This window comes from Phascolarctos cinereus, unplaced genomic scaffold, assembly GCF_003287225.1.
Source record: "Phascolarctos cinereus isolate Bilbo 61053 unplaced genomic scaffold, phaCin_HiC Scaffold_9;HRSCAF=440, whole genome shotgun sequence".
NCBI lineage: Eukaryota > Metazoa > Chordata > Mammalia > Diprotodontia > Phascolarctidae > Phascolarctos > Phascolarctos cinereus.
Window position 1 is genome coordinate 59,695,550 of NW_027556402.1, and position 22,643 is coordinate 59,718,192.

The 22,643-nt window shown below is 36.0% G+C and overlaps 1 protein-coding gene and 1 long non-coding RNA gene across 2 annotated transcripts in view; one reads left to right on the plus strand and one right to left on the minus strand.

The window, feature by feature from the left end:
• LOC110195665 (bifunctional heparan sulfate N-deacetylase/N-sulfotransferase 3) overlaps positions 1-22,643 on the plus strand; it is a 214,490-nt gene that overhangs the window by 56,339 nt on the left and 135,508 nt on the right. The window contains exons 3-4 of the mRNA XM_020968490.2: positions 14,833-14,920; positions 22,102-22,256. Of these exons, the coding sequence (XP_020824149.1) occupies positions 14,833-14,920; positions 22,102-22,256 (243 nt within the window). The remainder of the gene's footprint in view (positions 1-14,832; positions 14,921-22,101; positions 22,257-22,643) is intronic.
• LOC110195667 (uncharacterized) lies at positions 1,219-22,174 on the minus strand. The gene is made up of 3 exons (XR_002320960.2): positions 22,062-22,174; positions 13,167-13,259; positions 1,219-1,311 (listed from the first exon to the last, which is right to left on the minus strand). It is a non-coding gene; the product is annotated as an uncharacterized LOC110195667 (long non-coding RNA).

The following is a 22,643-nucleotide window of genomic DNA, read 5'->3' on the forward strand; positions in this document are numbered from 1 at the left end:
CTTTCTTTTGAACAATACAAATTTCACAAACCAACACGATCATGATTGTATCATTAGTATCCATGCTTCATGAAAAATACATGATAAAAAGTCAAATGTGAATTCATTAGTGCTTTTAAATAAATATGTATTTTATTAATTATAACTACAAATGCATATATTTAAAAATAGTGATATATGTCTGTGAAACACATTATTTAGGCTTCAGAATACATGTTTGTTACAGTAAGCCATTGGCTAATTCATACTTTTCAGAAATTGTAAGTCTGGTTGACTTGATGAAAGTTTCACCCTTAGACAGGAATGTACATGGAATTTACTTTGGTATTTAGATTTCAAAGCAAAAAAATGCAGGAATGTATATGGCTTCGTATAGTTTCATGACTATGTTAGAATTATTCATGGCTCTCCAAGTGTCTGTGATTTATAGTTTGAGAATTGCTGGTCAAAGTCAAGGTTGTATACCCTGCGACAGGTTAAATCCAATCTCAGTCATAACTCATCCCCCCATAACCTAAGCTCCAAGTTTCTGTTCCTGTTTACAAACACTTGCCTACCTCTACTTACAGCTCCTCTCATTTATATATGAATAGCTGAGTAATAACTCCTTACCCAAATAAACATCCATCATTCCCTTCCCAAGGGGTTAGATTAAGGTCTCTATCTAACTCTTTAGGTGTAAACTGATCCATGAGTTCAGGTGTTCTAAATCAGCTTTCAGCATTTTCTCCTAATACAAGAGTCTTAAAATATACATTGAAAATGATTTATAATGAGTCCCCAGAAAGAAAAGAAAGGGATCTTTCTTCATATCCTTTTATCACACTTTTCACAATATTTTGAAAAGTGTTTTACAATCATTTTTTTTTATTAGAACATGAATTACACTGAGATTCTTCATCAAATCCCAGAATATCTGGTGGGTTTGAAAAAAGAGAGAGAGAGACATTTAAGGAAGTGCTCCACCATTGGCTGTCAGGGCAAGTAGTCAAGTTACCCCTCCTGATCACTCAATTAGCAGATTCTCATTGTGATGTTATAATGAAACATGAAATTCTCCTGAGGCTTTTTTTTTGTCTGTGCTGAAAAGCTTAATGTAAAAATTAATCCAAAAATTAATAGATAGCACTTTCAATTTCTAAATAGTCTAAGTATAATGGTTAAGAGATCCACACACATGTCTTTATAAAGATTTTTAAAAAATACAGTGTTCTTGGGAATAACAGCAGATCTTCTGTGGCTGGGAGATTGAGATACTTAATTCCCGTCATCTGGGACTCTATGCATTTCCTTCACATTTCATCCTTCCTGCTAAGAAAAAAAAAAAGTATTTCAACTATCAACATAGGGAAAAAAAATTAATGTGGACTTATCATACACAAACCCATCTGCTGTTCGGTTGAAAGTAGAAGCTGGAACTATTAGTTTCCTAAAGGCACTCTACTGTAAGGAAATGTGAAATATTTTCCTCCAGCTTAATTTTTGTAGAAAAAAATAGCATTAACATTTTGATTAAAAAAAAAACAACCTCATCACCCACAAACAAAATGTGATATGTAAAAAACTTTAAAGTGCTGGGCTAGTACGATTAACTATAAGCCCTAGGACTTATTTTAGCTTTTTTTTTCTTTTCTATTTCAGCACTAATGTATCATCACTTGGCAATCATTTCTAGGTATTCCAGCAAAAGCCTTCCCTCAACTGTCTATCTAAAAAACTACTTATAATTTATGCTTTGGGCCCGGAAGAAATAACTAGAGCACTATGTTCACACCCCTCCCCCTGCTTTGATACTGAGTTCTTTCCTTGGTCTGTTTTACGATAGAGATGATGAAATAGATGAACATTTAGGGAAAAATCAAGCAGCCCCTCAAGTCATCTGTAAGAAGCCTGGAAACACTGAGAAAACCAACTACTGAGAACATCTTCCTATTTATGATGGGGTTGATTTATTCTTCGAGGCTCTCTATCTCACTTATGTATGGCCACTAGGATAGAGTGCCAGGCCTGGAGCTAGGAAGACCTGAATTCCAATCCAGCTCAGACACTAAATAGCTGTGTGGCCCTGGGCAAGTCACTTAACCCTGCATGCCTGAGTAACCTCATTTGCAAAATGATCTGGAGAAGGAAATGACAAACCACTCCAATATCTTTGCCAAGAAAACCCCAAAAGGCAGTCACGAGAGTTGGACATGATTGAAACAACTGAACAGCGTTTCACTTATGAAAGGGTCAGCTTCTAAATACAATTATTTTAATTTTTAAATATTTTTATTTAAAGTTATGAGTTCCAAATTATATCCTTCTCTCCCTCCCTCTATCCCCCACCCCTGAGATGGTAAGAATCAGATATAGGTTGTATATGCACAATTATGCAAAATATTTCAATAGTACTTATTTGGTACAAGAAGACTTGAATAAAAGAAAAATTTAAAGGAAGTGAAAAATAGCTTGTTTTAGCCTGTATTCAATAAATATCAGTTCTTTCTCTGGAGAAAGATAGTATATTTCATCATCAGTCCTTTGGGATTGTCTTGGATCATTGTATTGCTGAAAATAAATGACTCAGTTCTTCATTGAACAATACTGCTATTACTGTAGACAATGTTCTCATTCTGTTCTCTTCACTATGTAATGTTCATATAAGTTTTTCTAGGTTTTTCTGAAATCATCCTGCTTGTCCTTTCTTACAGCACAATAATATTCCATTACAATCATCTACCACAGCTTGTTTAGCCATTCCCCAATTGATAGGCATCCCTTTGATTTCCAATTCTTAGCCCCCACAAAAACAGCTACTATAAATATTTTTGCACAAATAATCATTTCCCCCTTTTTTTTTTGGATGTTATTGGTATATAGCCCTAGTGGTGGCGTTGCTGGATCAAAGAGTATGCACAGTTTTATAGTCTTTTGGGTATGGTTCCAAATTGCTCTCCAGAATGGTTGGATCAGCTCACAATACCACTAACAATGCATTAGTGTCCCAGTTTTCCCACATCCCCTCCAACATCCCACATTTTATCTTTTTTTGTCACATTAGCCACTCTGATAAGTGTGAGGTGGTACCTGAGAATTGTTTTAATTTGCATTTCTCTGATCATATATCCATGTCTTTATTACATTTTGGGGTTTTTACATTGGCAGGCCATTAAATGAGAGCACACAGGCTAGGAAGTTGTTTTGGTACCAGCAATAAGCACTTAAGTCAAGCTTGGAAAATTGTCGAAACAATACACAGAGATTATTTTCAGGTAAATGTGGACAGAGTTAATTATAATTAGCTAGTAATTTAGCTTGGATGCTTTGATAATCCAGAGGATTTTGGATCTCTTTAGCATGGAAACTCCCTGTAACCATGAAGATGATAACAAATCCTTGTCTTTTTATCCTGTTTAATTTTTATCCATCCTTTTTTCATTATATTAACTTGATACAGTGGAAAGCCTATTTTTACTGGATTCAGATGATCTGGGTTTAAATCCCACCTCTGACCCTTACTATTCAGACCCTATTGGTCAAGGCACCTGACTTCCCTAAATCCCAGTTTCCTCAACTCTAAAATGAAGAGGTGGAACTAGATGGTATCTGAGATCCCTTCTACCCCTAGCTCTTTATCCCTTATGCAGGATCACACAATTTGCTAGTCTTTTTCTGATTCTTTTAATATTTTTGGAACATCAATAAAAAACCTGGGCTTTCTATCTGTTATCCCTGATTCTCTTTAAGTGATAAACTCACTTCTTTTATGACCATAAATGTCCTGACCCTGCATCTGAGGTTATTTCTTTTAGGCAAGTTATCCTTGGTGAAAAACTGAAGTGATCTCCTACTTGTATTTGGATCTTTTCTTAGTCCTTTGGGTCCCGGAACTTTTTTGAGGTTATTGTGTTCATGATTCCCAATGTTATAACATCACTGAGAAAGTAGTGTTTTTGTTCTGTTTTGTTTCAAGATAGACTTATGTTATCAAAGAGCTTGAGATGTTTGAAGGCACTGTGCAGCTTCCCAAATGCAATCCAGCTTAATCTAGCTGTCTGCCTGATCTATCTCTTTCTCTATGTCTCTATCTCTCTCTGTCCCTCTCTGTCTCTTTCTACTTCTTTGCCTCTTTCTGTCCCAGTTTCTCTGTGTCTTTCTCTATCCTACTATCACTGTTTCTCTTGATATCTCTCTCTGTCTCTGTCTCCCTTTCTCTCTCTCCACATCTTTCTCTATTTCCCCTTGTTTAAATTTAGGCCTATTAGTGTCCATCCATGAGAAAGACACGGATGATCTAGCCAAATAAGTTTCTAATTCACCTTCATGGCATAATCAGCAAAATCAGGACAGCATAAATTTATCACCCAATTGGTTTTAGGCAGATATCTTTTGATTGGTTAAGAACCTCATTAGGAAGGCCTTACATAATTCTGAGATTTGACACAACCAACCAGCAAAATGTCATCTGCAAAGAGGAGAAGATGGACAATTCCTCCATCCCCCTTTTAAATGAACTTTCAGCAGTATACCCTTCACATGGAAACATCCTTTATTTCTATCTTCAACATCAATGGTACACACACTATCTATGTATCTATGTATCTATGTATCTATGTATCTATGTATCTATGTATCTATGTATCTATCTATCTATCTATCTGTCTGTCTGTCTGTCTGTCTGTCTGTCTGTCTATCTGTCTATCAGCTATCTACGATTAACAGTGGGATCAACAAGTCAGAAGGCATGAATATTTTAAGTACTTTTTAAAGATAATTTCAAATCGTTTTCCAGGATAGCTAGATCAGTTCATATTTTTTTTACCAACAATCTATCTCCCTGAAGCCTTTGCCCCAACATTCACTATTTCCAACTTTTGGCATTTTCATCTATTTGCTGAGTGTGAGGAAAATAGCAGAGCTCTTTCAGTTTGTATTTTTCTTATTACTAATGATTTGGAGTGATGGAGTGGGGTTGACCAAGGACTTGATCAAATTGTCCCTTCTTCTCTAAGCCACTTGATGAAATTATATAATAGATATCAGGTGACAAAGACAATAGACTACTGAGGTTTCTCCCTTTCAGACTTAGAGTAGTATTTGCAATTACAAAAAGTAGGGGAATGGCTTATACAAGAAGTGGCCTACTTGTAGATTTTAAAGGGTATAAAACTAGGAGTAGCTCATTTACACCTTGAATAGAAAATATATAGAAATGCTTCCATTTTATTCATCTTTTAAGAGGTATGACAATTACCTTCATCAAATTTATGTGATTATGGGGAAGTTGGCCATTGGCTGGCTAAAGGAGAGGCTACATCCAGATGTCCTTTAAACAGGTCACCATCCAGCTCTGGACCTCACTAAAACAGTCATTCTCATCTATTGAGAAGAGAGCCATCTGGGGAAAAAATTGTTCTTTTCTTTTCCTTTCACCACATCCACAGTGCAGCAAGAGGGAGGGAAGGGTTTGCTCTTCCCAAGTCTCACACCTTTAGCAAAGGCACATTTTTAGCAACTCTCCCATCAGAAGAATCTTAATTAACTTAATTAATTAAGAGTTAATTAAAGAGTGAAGTCTGGCAGCAAGGACATTAGCTAGATGGAGGTTTAGGGTCATAGATTCCAGCATAGCCTCATGTCCAGTAGGAGGGCACAATACAGGGGAGAAATATGAGGATAACACTCACGACAGGGTATAGTGTGTGAGTTGCCTTGGCTCTGTGTGTTCCCTATGGTTGTGCTTCCCTTCGAGTATACTCTATTTTTTTACTCCTTTTCCCATGTACTTGTAGGAGAATGCATCTAGATTTAAGGAGGACATGTTTTGTTCATGCTACATTATTCCAGTAAATACCTTTTCATTGAACTAATGGTGTCAACAGCCTGACTAGTGAAGATAAGCATACCAGTGGCTACTTAAGACCTATAATTTTAGTACTGTGGACCCATGTGATAACTTGAACATGAGACAATCATTTCTCAGGGCACCTAACCTCTAAGTGGAAATCAAGGGAGAACAAAAGGACAAATGTAACTTTCACATAGCTATTACTATTTTCAGTAATTCTTTTGAGAACTTTGTTTACATCCTTTGACCACATGTCTAGACAATCAGTCACTCAACTAATATTTACTAAGGGCCTATTATGTGACAGGCACTGTGCTAAGCATTGGGGATTCAAAGAGAGGTACAAAGTATTCTATGCTTTCAAAGATCTCATAGTATAATAGGGGAGAACACTTGTAAACAGCTATGTACAAACAACAAATGTATGGAATAAATAGAGGATAGTCTCAGACAGAAGACACCAACATTAAGGAGTATTGGGAAAGGCTTCTTGCAAATGATGGCATTTGGCTAAGACGTGGAGGAAGTTGGGGAAGCCATGAGGTAGAGATGAGGAGGTAGAGGATTCCAGGCATAGCGTACAGCCAGTGAATATACTGGTAGTTGGGATGGAATATCATGTATGAGGAATAGCAAGAAGGCCAATAGATCTCAGAGGACAGTAAGATGTGAAAAAGTTAAGAAGGGGCCAGGTTATGAAGAATGTTAAAATGCACACAAAACCCTTGGCCAGTCAGTCAAAAGATTTTTATTTGATCCTGGAGGCAATAGGGAATCACTGAAATTTATTGAAAAGGGGATGTGACATGATCAGACTTAAACTTTAGGAAGATCAGTTTGACAGCTGAGTTGAGGATGGACTAGAATGGGAGAGATAATTGTGTCAGGGAGACTAACCAGCAGACTATTGAATATTCCAGGTATGAGGTGATGAAAGCCTATACCTGGGTGGGTTCAGTGTCATAATAAAGGGTATAATAATAACAATAAAAATAATAATAATAACAATAACAATAATACAACCAGCATTTATATAACACGTACTATGTGCCAAGCACTATGCTAAATGCTTTACAATTCTTAAGTCATTTGATTTCATTTGATCCTTACAACAATGTTGGAAAGCAGGTCTTATTATCTCCATTTTATAGATGAGAATACTGAGGCAAATGAGGTTAATGACTCGCTGCTAGTCACACAACTAGTAAGTTTTGGGACTAGATTTGAACTCAGGCTTCCTGACTACAGTCTGGGCACTCTATCCACTGCATTACCCAGCTTCAGGTTATAGGAGAGATGTTAAGAAGGTAGGAACAATAGAAATTGACAACTGATTGGATATGGAGGCATTAGCACTTATCTTAAAGATGTGTTAATTTCCTGTTTATCTTCGATATCAGATTGACACAGGATCTCTGGTAAATCAGTAAATCAGTAAGCATATATTAAGCACCCACTGTGTGCTAGGCCCTGTGTTAAGTGCTTAGGCTACAAAGGCAAAAAAGTCCCTGCTCTCAAGGAGCTCACAGTCTAAAGGAGGAGACAATATAGAAACAACTATGCAATATAGAGGCATAGATCTAGTAGACCAATGTGTACCAAAATATTTCTAACAGCTTTTTTTGTGGTGGCAAAAAGCTGGAAACATTGGGCGTATCTATCAATTGGAAAATGGATTAACAGATTATGGTCATTGAATACAATGGGATATTATTGTGCAATAAGAAATTATTAAAGGGGAGGTTTCAGAAATACCCGAAAAGACTTCTATGAATTCATACAGATTAAAGTGAGCAGAAAGAGAAGAATAATTTATATGGTATCAATAACATAACAAAGAAAAATAACTTTGAAAGACTTAAGGTCTTCAAAAATGACCATTAAATGGTCAGCCACAATCACACAGGACTAATGGTAGAACTTGTTATCCATTTCCTTAAAAAAAGATGAACTTGAGAAACAAAATAACACATATGTTTTTGGACATGGCAAATGTGTGGATTTTTTTTATTGGCTTTGCTTATTTGTTACAAGGATTGCATTTGTTTGTTTTTTTCCCCTCTGTTTTTATGGGAAGGGCAAGAGTTGAATGGTAGATGTGAGCTAGTGATGGTATCAACAATGAAAAAAGAAAGAAAAGAAGGTTACAGAAGCATTTTTAAAATGTACAAAATACAGTGAAAAGAATTTAAGAAGGAAAGACAGGCAAACATGTGAGCTTTAAATGTTAGATTGAAATTAAGCACACACACATATACATATATATGTGTAAAAGCAATCTGTATCTTTCATTCACACTTCCACATAATTCTCTTTTTTGCTATATTTTATATGAAAATGTTCTTTTTTCTTTACATTACTATAATAATAATAATAATAATATAATTCTACCCCTAGCCAAAATTGTGAAATGAACTTCTATCCTTTTTCTGTTTTTATTTTGCTTTTTGAAAGAAATTTTCTGTTATCATCCCCTATGTTCTGTGAACAAGCTCATATTCTATACAATGTGAATTATTCTAACAGACAAAAAAATGAAAAGACATTAAGCATTTAATAAATGCACTAAATAGTTATGAGTGAAAGGCAATGAAGTTTTGCAACTTGTTTCAAAAACTGAAATATTTAGGTATAGTGTTTAGATGATATATATACTTCAAATATTTAGAGTGGCAATAGTGAGATACAGCAGGGAACAATGGATGGAAGACCAGCCTTGAAGCCAGAAAATCCTAGATTCAGGTCCTGCCTCTGATATGTACTAGTTGTGTTACCATGGACAATTATCCTTGAACTTCAGTGCCCCAAGAAACATCATAGGACTATAAGTTATAGAATCGTTGCAGGACTGCCTTTTTGAAGGATGTCACAGTTTTGGGAGGCCCCTACTCTGATGAAATCATAGATCTAGACTAACAAATACAATAAAATTGTTGGCTAAGGATAATCAGTCAATCAATATTTATCTAGCTCTGTTCCAGGCACTGTGCTTAGCACTGGGGACATAAAAGGGGCAATGTATGCTAACATAAATAGGCACATAAAATCTGTTACTGTTTCTTTTAATTTTAATGTTTGCCCTCTCTTTGATGTACTGAAATTGATCTACACAGTCTGACAAAGAGACTTAGAGAGCATCTGAAGAAATATAAAAGCCCACCTTTTGTCCCATTTTCACAGTTTTTTCAGATTAATTTTTTGCCTCCCACAAATTCATACCTTCAGATTTTTTTAGCTGGGTTAAGTGAAGAATAGAGAAACTAAGAAGTCACTGGGATTCAAAAGTTAGAAAACCAAATATTGGTGTCTGGGAAGATTTTATTTTAAATTTTGTGTAATTGCCCTCTCCCTACATGCCTTTTTCCTACAGTCTCATTTGGACCTTATGTTCTTTTTAAAATCTTTTTTTAATATTTTGTGTTCATATGAACTACACACTTTATTCCCTATGCCCCTAGAAAGGCTTATATACATCTGAAATGAATGTTCTGTCTTCGTGGATGCAGAGAAGAGTAAATAACAATAACTCACACATATAACAATTTACAGTTTACAAAGCAAATTTTTCCTGATATCTTTACAATTGACAGCATAGCATTTTAATCACTATTTTGCAGAAGAGAGAACTGAAGATCAGAAAGACTAAAGGATTTCATTGAAACACAAAATCTCAGAGTTAGAACATACTTCAAATGTCATGTTGCTCAACCCATAAATGAAGAATTCCTTCTATGACACTGCAGTTAAGAAGTCTTTTTTTTGAAGACTTCAAATGAAAAGAAACTAGCTGCCTCTCCAGACAGCCCACCTTAATTTAGTATAACTAATTGTTAGGAAGTTTTTCAGACTTAAACGTATTTGTCTGTAACTTCCATCCTTCATTCCTTGCTCTGCCCTCTTGGAACAAGTAGACCAAGTTGAATCACTCCGTTGATTGATCGTCTTCTAGATACTTGAGAAGAGCTATCTTGTTCCCTAGCTTGTCCATTTTCTAGTCTAACCAATCTCATAACCCTCAAATGATCCTGACACAGAAATAAGGCCCTTCACTCTCATAGTCACCTTCCTCTGGATGCTCTCAGATTTACCAGCTCCCTTCTTGAACCATGGTTCCCTGAGCTGAACTCGCCTTTGATAACAGTATCAATTCCCTAGGATTTTAAGTGGTATGGCAGATTATCACTAAATAGAGTACTGGACTTGGAATTGGGAAGACCTGAGTTAAAATCCTGCTTCAGACACATACTAGTTATGTGATCTTGGACAACTACTTAACCTATCTGTCTTAGTTTCCTTCCGGGGCTGTTATGCATGTTAAGCAAAATAACACATAAACATTGCATAATATTTAAAGCGCTATAAAATGCTAGTTACTATTATTAAAATATAACTACCTACTTATTTTAGATATCAGGCCTTTTTAAGCTAGCTGCAGACCACAATTCTCCAAATGCAATCTGATGAAGTACAATAGAACTGTTCCCTCCTTAGTCCTGGATATTATATCTCCCATAATGTAGCCTGAAATTATATTAACTTATTTGATTGCTGTATTACAGTAATGGTTCATATTGATCCTGCAATCTACAAAACCCACTAAATCTTTTTTTCAGATGAATTACCTTTTAGCATCACCTCCTCCACCTTGTACTTATGAGGTTGATTTTTTTTAAACCAAGTGTAATAGTCTTACATTTATCCCTTTTAAATTCCATCTTCTTGGAATTCAGCCCAACATTCTAGTCCCCAGAGATATTTTTTTTAAATCCTGCTTATGTTTTTGCTCTCCCTCTGGGGAGTTCTGTGTTATGTAAATTGGGCATCTATGTTTTGCCCAAATTCAAATGGTTATTATTTGAGGAGACTGGAATTTATATGCCAGTCTTCTGAAGCCAAGTCTAATATCCTTGCTATATCACACTAAATAGTTGAAGGTGTACAGTTTAGCACAGAACCATTAAAAGCAAATATAGTGATTTTAATAACAATGTGTATGGGTTCACCCTTCCCCCCCAAAAAAAAGTCCTGTGGCTCTTTGGCCAGTGTTTGAGGGGGGGAAAGGGTACTTATAGTTCCTTAAAAGGCAATAAAGGCAATGGGTATACTTATGTAGATTTTCTTCAGGTAGGAACCATATTCCTGAAATGTCCTTAAGAATCAAATTGGTAATAGGGATAAAGCATTGGACTATAACTCACCCTATTACCAGTTCTCAAATAAGTGACAGAGAAAATTGGCGGAAAGAGTGCTGAATTTGGGTTAATACACCTTGGCTGGATCCTGGATCTGCCACTTACTATTGATGTAACCTTGGATAAATTACATGATCACTCTAAGACAGGCTCCTCACATGTAAAAGAAAGGCAGTTGGACGAGATAACTTACTTCAAAGGTTCCTTCTATCTCTAAAATCTGTGGCCTGTGAAACCCACCAAACCTCAGTTTCCCCATCTATGAAGTGACATTAATAGTAGCTACACCTCAAGAAGTTCTTAGAATGCAGATTACATTCATTACGTGCTTTAATGGACAATATCGATTTTGAACCTCATACTTTTTAGTCTTCCAAAGAAAATTAAGGTATAGATCAAGAAAGATAACACCTGCCCAGAACATATAAATTCATGCAGAATGTATACAATACATTTAATTGCCAGTGAAACCTTTACAATAGCTGCTGAATATGAACTTGAACTACTATAATGCTGTTTCTGCAATGCAACATCCAGAATGCAGGAAAATAGAGACATCTGATACATACAATTGATTTCATAAGCTTGCTCTTCTTAGTGGTAATAGAGTAAGCCTACTTCAACCAAATATGAAAATGAATAAAATAATTATGACATAATAGTCAATGACAATTAATATTTATGATATATAGTACTATGTCCTCAATAGAAATATTTAATAAAATCATCATAACAATATTCAGTGAAAATTTTTTATTTGTGATGTACTCAAGAAATATTAAACAAATGATGGAATATTCTCATAGCTTTATTCATAAAACTACCTTTAGGAAATTATTACAAGCTTGCCTTAAGAATATAAGCTACAGGGGCAGCCAGGTGGCAGCCTGGATTCAGGAGGACCTGAATTCACATCCAGCACTTACTAGCTGTGTGACTCTGGGCAAGCCACTTAACCTCATTTCCTAGCCAAAAAAAAAAAAAAGAACATAAGCTATAATATAGAAACAAAGTCTAAATCTTATCCTTAACTCTCTGTAGATAATCACTTAATTCAGACTTCTATCTTTTTAAAATAAATATTTACTAATATATTTCGTTGTTATAGCCCTGGTATTTCTTTGTATATTTTTTTTCTGGCTCCCTACTGAAGAACCATCCATTATAATGAAGTCTGAAGAAGACAAGAAAGAAAAAAATTTCACCCAAACTAAATATATATTTTTAAAAGCCTTATACTTAACATTCTACACTCATTATCCCTTAGTTCTACAAATGTTAGCAGGAGTTACCTTCTCATCTGATAATGTTTTTGAAGAGAGTAGATACATAGATTTACAACTTTGGAACTACTTTGACATTATCTAGTCAAATGCAGAGGCAATACCATCTAATAAATAGCATACTGGACCTACAGTCAGGAAGACATTTTTTTTTGTTTTTGGACCATGGATGTGTCACTTAACCTATCTGAGCCTCAGTTTACTCATCTATAAAATGGGAGATATAATGCTTATAGTACTTACCTTAAAAGGTTAATATGAGATCCAAATGAGATAATGTGAGCAATATAGTTTGAAGATGCTAATATATTTTGGGAAATGTCAGTTTTATTATGTCATTCATTTTACAAATAATAAAACTAAGACCAGACAGATAAAACAATTTGACCATGGTCACAAGTTCATGGCATACCTGGGATATAGAAAGAGGGAAAGGAAAGTAGGAAGAAAGGTAATGAGGGGGGAAAATTGCTACAGACATGGAGGAAAAGAGAAGAAGAATAAAAAAGATGGGTATGGAGAAAGATCCAAAGACACAAAAAGAAATAGAAAAAGAAATTTGGGTTCTCACATATATAGTGTAGAGGTGGGAAAAGGGGAACAGATAGGAAACAATAAAAGAAATTAGGGAACTTACACTCCATTCACTACCACCCAGCTTTTGGTCTCCAGCAGGCATAATTTTTTCTTGCTAGCCCAACTCTTGCCCATGGCTTAACAGATCTATTATTTCTTCTAGACCATTACCTTATATAGGTTCAATGTCATTACCATCATTCTCTCCCTCCCCCGACTCTGCCCACTCCATGATACTGCACAAACTTTTCTGTTTTGTATATCCTTTCCCCTTTCAGGAAATACCTCTTTCGGTGAAACACTGAGGTGATGATGGCCGCTAACTCTCTGAATAACCTTGAGCAATCATTTAATCTCTCTTTTTTTCGGTTTTCTCTCCTGTAAAATAAAGTTTGACAGGATAATTTCCCTTTGAGATCCTCTCTGTCTGCAGTCTTTTTATAATTTAATGTGATGGGGATTACAGAAAATAAAGGCAGAAATAGCTACTGATCTAGAACTATGATATTCAGAGGACATTCATGTTAGAAGTGATACAATTACGAAACATTGAGGTATAGTAACAGGATATCTATCTGAAGTAGAAGAGAATACCAAAGGTATGGGGACCTTATTAACACTGAAAAAATTATGAGTGAGAAAATATTAGCTGCTATCAACCACCAAACTTACTTTTTTTTGTTCAGTTATTTTTAAGTCATGTCCAACTCTTCATGAACTCATTTGGGGTTTTCTTGGCAAAGACACTGGAGTGGTTTCTTATTCCCTTATTCAGCTCATTTTATAGATGAGGATACTGAGGCACATAGGGTTAAGTGACTTACCCAGTGTCACACAGATAGCAAGTGCCTAAGATCAGATTTGAACTCACCAAGTTGAGTGTTCCTGACTCTAGGCCCAGCATGCTATCTGCTGTGCCATCTATCTGCTCATATCTACTTTCTTAGGAATACAAAATTGTAGTGATAATAATCTACATGGGAATATATTTCATTGAAGGCATAATTGAAGATCATTTAAGAGATGTAACAATAGAGATATCCTTGTTTAACCATTCTCTGAACATTAATATCAGCTGAAGCATGAAAAGGGGAGACGCATACTCATCATAGTGTAGAACATTTTCAAGGAGGAGAGATTGCATAGACTCCAAGTTTAAGAAGGATTTCTCATAGATAGCAAAGTTCACCATATGCTTCTGTCTGGGTATGGTACCGTGCTGGTTGCGTCAAGTTCCAGAACATTACAGAGCCTCCTAGACAGTATCCTTAACCATGTGAAATTTTGGTCCGACCATCCACAAAGGGAAAACAAGAAGATGATGAATTACTCCTGTCCAGATTTTGACATGCAATTAGATGGACAAAATATTGAGTTCATGTCTCAGTATATTTACACACACACACACACACACACACACACACACATATAAATATACTGAGAGATGAAGTATACATATATATATATATGTATATGTATACACACACACATATGAAACTGAAAATGCAAAATGAGTTGGGAATATAATTAAACATGAAGTGGAAAATGAACCTTTGGGAAATGGAAAGCTCCTTTAATGAAACAAAGGCATATCTTTTTTAATACAAACATTTACTACTTGTGTTGTTTGGCTCCCAGTCATCTATTACTGAGGCAGCTGGTTGTCTCACTGGATAGAATGCTGAGCCTGGAGTCAAGAAGACCTGAGTTCAAATCTGGCCTCAGACACTTACTAGTTGTGTGACCCTGGGCAAGTCACTTAACCTCTGTTCACCTTAATCCATTAGAGAAGGAAATGGCAAACCACTCTAGTATCCTTGAGAAGAAAATCCCAAATGGGGTTACAAAGAGCTGGACATAACTAAAAAACAACTGAACAACCACAATAAAGTAGAACAGTTGCCATTCTTTGTCTGATGATATATGTATATATATTTTTTAAATATTTCAGGCCCTGCTTGATACTCAGAATCTTTTGAGAACTCAAATCACAAATTTTACTTTCAACCTGGGATTTTCGGGGAAGTTTTATCATACAGGTAAGTTTTTGATTTGTTTTAAGTTAAATTTCTTTCAATTGTATTGTTTGTATACTACAACAGAATGAACATTTATCAAGTGTCTACTATGTGCCAGGCACTGTGCTAAGAGCTGGAAGCAGTAATGTTCATATACAAAGTTTCAAGTAATGACCTTTGATAGCATGGTTGTAGGTTATCAGAGTTAATAATATATATGATAGGAAATAGCTCACCATATTCCTTATGCTATGCATTAGGATGCCTGGTATAATCAACCTGTAATCTTAAGAGTCTTAAAAATGAATATATATTATTTAAATTTAACCTTTAAGTAATGTATAAAAAAGATTAAGGGTAATTTCCTGTGGGTGTGAATAGTTTGGAGGTTTTCATTCTGTTATAATGACACATGAATTACTCTCAATTTCTGTCGATGGTGCCTTAAAAGCTTTAATATTATAAAGTGCACTTTTGAGTCTATTCATTTGCCACTGACGATGCCACTAGGAATCTCATATTTACCTGGAGATTTCAATTTATTTCAACAAATAATAAGCTACTGTTTTGTGCTCCATAATGCTATGTGTTTTAACATTTTATTTTAAATGAGGAATGATATTATAGATGTCAAATACGGTAAATTCCATTCCCATGGAATTTAACAAGGCACAAGTCTTGACACAAGAAGCCTGTATAGCATAAATGTGTGCTTGTTATGTTGTTTTATCACATTCAATTTGAGGAGGTGATAAGTAGGAAATGATGCTTCTAACCGGGGTGAGCTGGAATTTAACCCCCAGCTTTCAAGGAAAAATAAAAGCATGTACAACACACTCTTAAGTTTAATCTGTATTATTAACATTTTCTCCATCACTTTCTTGTCAAGACATTCAAGAAAACAATATATCAAGCCATGATTTGTACTGTTTGCCTATTTCTGAAGTATAAATTCTCACACAGAATATGTAATAATCAGTTCTCATGAGCCAATTCAAGCTGACTCCAGCACATGCCTGCCTCTATCACGTCTGGAAATAGCAAGAAGAGGTAAAAGATCACAGAACGAAAGGCTACCAGAAATGGAAAGAACTAGTGCCAATCTAGCCTGATCCTATATTTAATAGCAGAAAAAGTGAGCCTGAGAAGTATGTCAAAGGTCACACAGGTATGAATGAATAAGATCTTTCAGAGCTGAACAGGACCTCAGGAGACAAACACACACACACACACACACACACACACACACACACACACACACAGAGTTGTTTCTACAATAAAACAAACAAGTGGTCATGCAGCCTTTACTTTAAAACTCTCAATGACAATAGTCTACTACTTGCCAAGGCGGCATATGCCACCTTGGGGAAGCTCTCAATGGTTCATTAGCTGTTGATTTTGTTTTTGTTTTTGTTTTTCCTTTAATGAAGTTAAATTCTGCTCTTTGCAACGTCCACCCATTGTTCCTACTTTTGCCCACTGGAAACAAACAAAACAAGCATAACTGGTCTATTAGGTTAACAACCTTTCAAATAATACTAAAAGTCATCCATCAACTTTTTCCCAACTCTTCTCCAAGCTGAACATCTCCAATCATTTCAACCTAATTTTAATGATACGAAACTTAAATCTTTGAAGTGACTTCCTAGCTTCCCTAAAATAACCAAATATGCACTATTGTTATGATTATTTTGTTTTTGTACCGACCCCATGGCTGGCATATAGAACATCCAGTGATGGAAATGGCTGTGCCAATGAAGATTAGCACATGCTTCTACAATTTACAGCCTTTGAGATTTGTCAAGGGCACTGAGGGGTTTAAGTGACTTGCCCAAGGTAACACAGCTAGTGTTATCAGAGATCAGGTCTGATGAATTCTGAGGCCAGCTCTCTACATTCTTTGTCATGCCTTTTCTAACACTTACAGAAACCAAGGGATTCTAAGATCATTTAACTTTGAAAGAACAATCACCCTGTCTTTTGTTCCACAACATTTTTTCTATGAACATGTTTATCTAAATCACAGAGCTAGGAAGGAAAGGCTATTGTTGTTATTGATTATTTTTGTCACTAGAGGCAAAAAAAGACCTAAAAAGTGATTGTGAATGTGTGAGTGTATGTATAGTGTGTTTTGGTGGGTAGAGGAAATATGATATTTTAAAGTTTCATAATTATTAGCTAAATATGAGAATAACAATGAATATGTCTTATTATTTATGCATGAATATTGTTTTAAATATATAAAAAAGTTCTTTTTAACCTTCCCCATTCCCAAAGTTAGATACATAAAATGGAAGTTATTTTCCACTTAAATGTATTTTAAAATAACCACAGGGAATCAAAACTTCAAAAGATCTATGTTTTTATCAAGATGAGCATTCCTTCTAACAATGCATATCACAACCCCATTTCTAAGCATCCTAAATGACTCTTGTCCATGCCTATGCCTAAATCAGCAATATGGGGTGTGGCCAATAGAGAATCAGTAAAATTAACAAATGAAAAATTAGCTATATAGTCACAACATACTTTTAATTGTTGGGTTAAATTTATATAAAAAAAACTTACACATATCTGAAATCACATCTTAATTAGAAATATGGCCAGTCAGATACAATGCAACTATTAGTAACAAGTGAACTTTCTAGTTTATCCAATACAACAGCAAAGTATTCAGCAGAGCTATATGATGGTTCTAAAACAGAGTCCAATCCTTTAAAAGGAAGAAATTTTAGTTTTAGCTCTAATCTATATTTCTACCTTTGATAGGGTTTTGTTGTTATTGTTTTTAAGCAAACCAATGACCAAACATTAAGTAAAGTCAAAAGGTGAGGAGCCCATCAAGTTTTGTCTTTTTTTTTTATTATTATTGTTACATCACCAGCTACTTAGCAGTAGACACTTGAAGGAAATAGCATTGAAGTAATATAAGGAGGAAAATCAGCAAAGACAGAGTTAAAAAGTATAAGGAGGCATGTGCTGTTAATAGAGATAAAGTCATGATGGTTGCAAGCTTCCCCTGTGTAATTCCTGTATCCTCAGATTTATGGATCCTTTTATGTTGAATTCAGTAGACATAATGGGTCATTTTTCCAAGGAGCTCTTTGAATCTGTCTCTTAGCATTGAAATAAAATGAAGCCCTTGGGCTGGACTAACAAGTAAAATAAGCTAAAGATGGGTTGCAAGAAAAAATGCAGACATTAGGGAAGGGGGGGTAGGTTGGACTTGAGGGATAATTGTGAGGGATTATTTACATTAACTGTAAAACCTGCAGATCCAAGTGAAAAGGTATCCTCTGGGAAAGAGAGTTTACCCGTTTCTCTTCTGTGCTCCTCTCAGCTCCGTTTTAAGCACAAACATATGGCAGTGGAACTAGAAGTGAGGAATGAAATGATTACCTAAGGTTCCCCAAGAGAATGAATACTCACAGGGCTCTACTCTCTCAGCTAGGGTGGGAAAGCAATAGCTAAAGTAGCTGTAGTCACATAGTGAGTATGATGTCTCATTGAAACAAGAAGAATAATTGTAAAGGAAAGGGGGGAAAGGATGGAAAACAACAACCACCACAGTAAGGGGGATAATGAGGTGCATAATGGTAGGAAATAAGCCACTAGGAACCACTTGCCTTCAGTATATTATAGTGGTAAGAAACCTGGGTGTGCAACCCAAAGCCTTGGGTTCAAATTCTGTCCTTGTTACTAATGGCAGACTCTGGTTTTGTTTTGTTTTCTTGTTTGTTTTTGCAGTTTAGTTCTTTGATTATTAGAAGAAACATCCCTCTACCAGTAAAGTTTAGAGCTTTCTCTTCCACTTATAGTCTTGAAGAGTTGATTGAGATTCTGAAAGATTAAGTGACTTAGCCAGGGTAACAGCGTATATAAGTTACGGCTCTGAGTTGAAGCCTGATCTTTCTGCCTCTTTAGTCATCGAATAGGTATATTTAGGCAAATCAAATACTAACACTCATTTACAAATCATTCTCCTGTCAACATGTGAAGTATGCATCTTAAATACTGTTGTACCCACTTTATAGGTGAGAAAATTGAGGGTCAGAGAGATTAAATGACTTGCTCAGAGTCATCCAAGGTAGCCCCATGAGCCTCAGTTTTTTCGTCTCTAAAAATGATCTCTGAAGTCACTTCCAACACTAATCACTCTATTTCTGTGTCAAGCAAAGGCATATTTACCAACATAACTTTTGTTCGTGACCCCAGAAGTTTAGGCTTCTTTTTTTTTTTAAGCTTTTGACCATTGGGGACTTCCACAGTTGCCTGGTCCAATCCCTTTGAGAATCTAGAAAGTGACGATGAGCCATGGAAATATTGGAAACAGAACCTATGCTGTTGACATGAATGACTTTGGTCATGAATAGTTGATCAGTTTCTATAAGTGTCCATAGCCGCCACAGAGAGGAACCAGAACAGGGGTTGGGAATATAAAAATTGGGGGAAAAGTTGAGATTCAGGAAGACCTGAGTTCAAATCCAGCATCAGGTACTTTACTAGCTATGTGCACCTGGGCAAGTCATTTAGCCTCCATTTGCCTCAGTTTTCTCATCTGTAAAATGAGGATTATAATAGCAGCTCACTTTCAGGGTTGTTATGAGGATAAAATTAGATATTTATAAAATATTTTGCAAACTTTAAAGTGCTATGTAAATATTATATTTTTTTATTACTAACTTGTACTTTTACAGGTAGTTTTATTGTTAACTTGTACAAAAGTGTTTAGGGAGGGGGAAAGGAGAATAGAAGAAAAATGGCCTAGCATTGGAATGCCTGATTTAATAAGGAAAAGAAAGATCCTTCTCTGAAATAAAGTACTTGACCAGATGAAAGTGAAAGTCATATGTCTTTATTAGGGTATTGCCTCATTTGTTCTATTCTACATCATTCAACTCCTATGCTTTCTTTATAAATCATGATGTTAGTGTTGTTGTTAGAGGCTCAGTCAGCATCGTGCCCAGAAATAGGAACAATACTGAAAACTGTGAGCTGAGTCTGCACCACAGTAAAGGACATCGGGGGAGTCAAAGCGGAGCTGTGTTGTACCTCTATAATGGGCTTAAAGGGGGTGGTGTGTTAGGGGATATTTATGGAGGATGCTGCTAGTGCTGGCAGATTTAATTAGGCTGGCCAACCATGGTGTCTTTAGATGGCACACAGTAAGACTCAGGTGAGTTCCCAGAACGTGGGAAGTATGCTCCTGTATTGTTTAAGGTCCGTGAGGATAAATTTCCCTGTGTCAGTGTCTCTTCTCTGGATTGATGAAGCTGGGTCTATGTTCCTGTTGTCGTGGGCTACCATCCCCCTGTGACAAGAGATGGGTGTTCCCATAATTAGTGGCTGAGTCTATAATCATTGTAGAGCTTTGAGGTATGGTTTCACCTGCATTTTGGATAAGAGACTTTGCTCACACTTCAGTAAAGGTGCATTTTGAGAGTCCCAATATAACTCATGATGAGTAGATAACCCCATTGTGTTGCTTTCTCTTTGGTAAATGTTTTGCATTATCCAGTAAATCATACACTATGACTCCTTTTCTCCCTTCCTAATTGGCATTCCTTTTCTCTTGGTGGGGAAACAAAGTGAATGAGTAGCAGTGGAAAGGGACCAGGGAGCAGTTGGCTGTAACAGTATAGTAATCTGTCCATTGTCATTAGACTCAAGGGCCCTATTAAAACTATTCACTTTAGCTCTGCCAGCTTCTACTACAGAGAGAGAGAGAGAGAGAGAGAGAGAGAGAGAGAGAGAGAGAGAGAGAGGAAAAAAGATTTCTTCCCTCAAACTGTGAACATGTAGTTTGAAGTGAAGCAGTTTGCTGCTGCAAGAGATTGTGGGATCAAATTCTGTGGCTGAATTTTAAATAAGGCTGGATAATTTTATGACCATTTATATCATTTGAAGTTATGCCAAGAAAATAGTTACTCACATTAGAGTGCTCATATTTCATGCTTTGGGAAATAAGCTGCATGCCTGGGGAGGCTGAAAGTTTTTTTTTAACTTTTTCTATTAGTTAATGTACTTTACTCTTAAGTTCAAATATTGGTTACCATCAGTGGGGGGGGGGACAGAAAGAAAAGAACAAAAGCCAGCTACAAGACAATAGAGGGCTAGTAAGAGGGCTGACTGCTAAATTAGGTGTCTCTGTTGGGTCCAGAAGTCCATAGATAGAGACCTTGGACTGGGATGCAGTTGGCATCCTAATTATTAGTAAAGGACACTACAGGCAGTTTTTAGAGATACTTTGTCACCTTTTATCACCTCTGTTGTCTTTTCGTATCCTTCATTTTTTTTCTCTTTCATTTCCATTGTTCTCTCTATCCCTTTGTCTCTTTCCCTGTATCTGCAGGACTAGCTAAAGTTGTCTAGTCCAACAGAGAAGCAACACCATCTAATAAATAGCATGCTGGAGCTAGAGTCAGGAACATATGTTTTGTTGTTGGACATGGATGTGCCAGTTGAATGTTCTGAGCCTCTGAGGCTAACCACAAGGATTAGCCTTAACTAGCCTCCCTTCCGGATTGGAGGGGATCCAACATAAAGAAACAAATTATTCTGATGGCATAACTACCTCCTCATGTAAAATCATATTTTTAACCTTCCTTCTCAATATGTATTTTTTTCATTTCCCTCAACATTTTCTGCTACTCTCTAAAGATCATTTTTATATAAATTGCTCAGATGTACTGTTTTGACAGGCTTCAAAATCATTACACAACTGTTTCATTTTTGGCAACCTGGACAAAGGCTAAGAGAGCTGAATGATTTTAATCTGAGCTTTCTAGAAAGCCAATGAAGAGTTGGGTATTTCCCATCTGTAATTATTTGGTTTATTGATTTTGTGATTAACACCTTTTTTTTCTCAAAAATTTTGGCCATTATTCTGCCTTCCATAGTAGCTGAGTAACTTTGAACAAGATGTCTAACATTTTTGAAGATCAGTTTCCTTTTATGTAAAATGGGGATATTAATATTTATACTGTCTACCTAATAAGCCTATTTTGAGGAAAGCACACGGTAAATGTTAAGGTGCTATCTAAATAAAGCTATCATCATTATCACCATCATCAACATCACCTCTGTTTGCTATCATCGTATCACAAGATTTTCCTTTGTTATGGTACATAAAACGTCATACTTTTAATGTGCACATTCTCACCGTGAATGGGAAAAATGATATTCTCTTTTTCTCTCTGTAGGAACAGAAGAAGAAGATGAAGGAGATGACCTCTTACTGGGGTCTGTGGATGAGTTCTGGTGGTTTCCTCACATGTGGAGTCACATGCAGCCCCATCTCTTCCACAATGAGTCATCTCTGGTGGAGCAGATGATTCTTAACAAAAAATTTGCCTTAGTAAGTAGTGCTTCTTGACCTTTGGATTTAACTAAATAGTGTATTTATGGGGAGTTGAACACCAGATGTTTTTTACACTGACTGGGAAGGAATTATTTTTTGCATTATCATGAGGCCTTGTGATGTCACAATAAGAGAGTCAGGCATGTAATAAGGATTCCTGGTTTTGAACTCTGCCTCCCAGGAAAGTCATTTAACTTTTTCAGAACCTCTTTATCAGTAACATGGTGAATGATACTGGTCCTTCCCATTTACAAGGTCCTAGATTTAAAGCTTAAAGGGATCTGAGAGATAATCTAATCCAATCTTCTCAGTTTATATATTTAGAAACAGAAACTCAGAGAAGTGAAATAAGTTAGCTTAGGTCACAGAAGTACGGAGTCATAA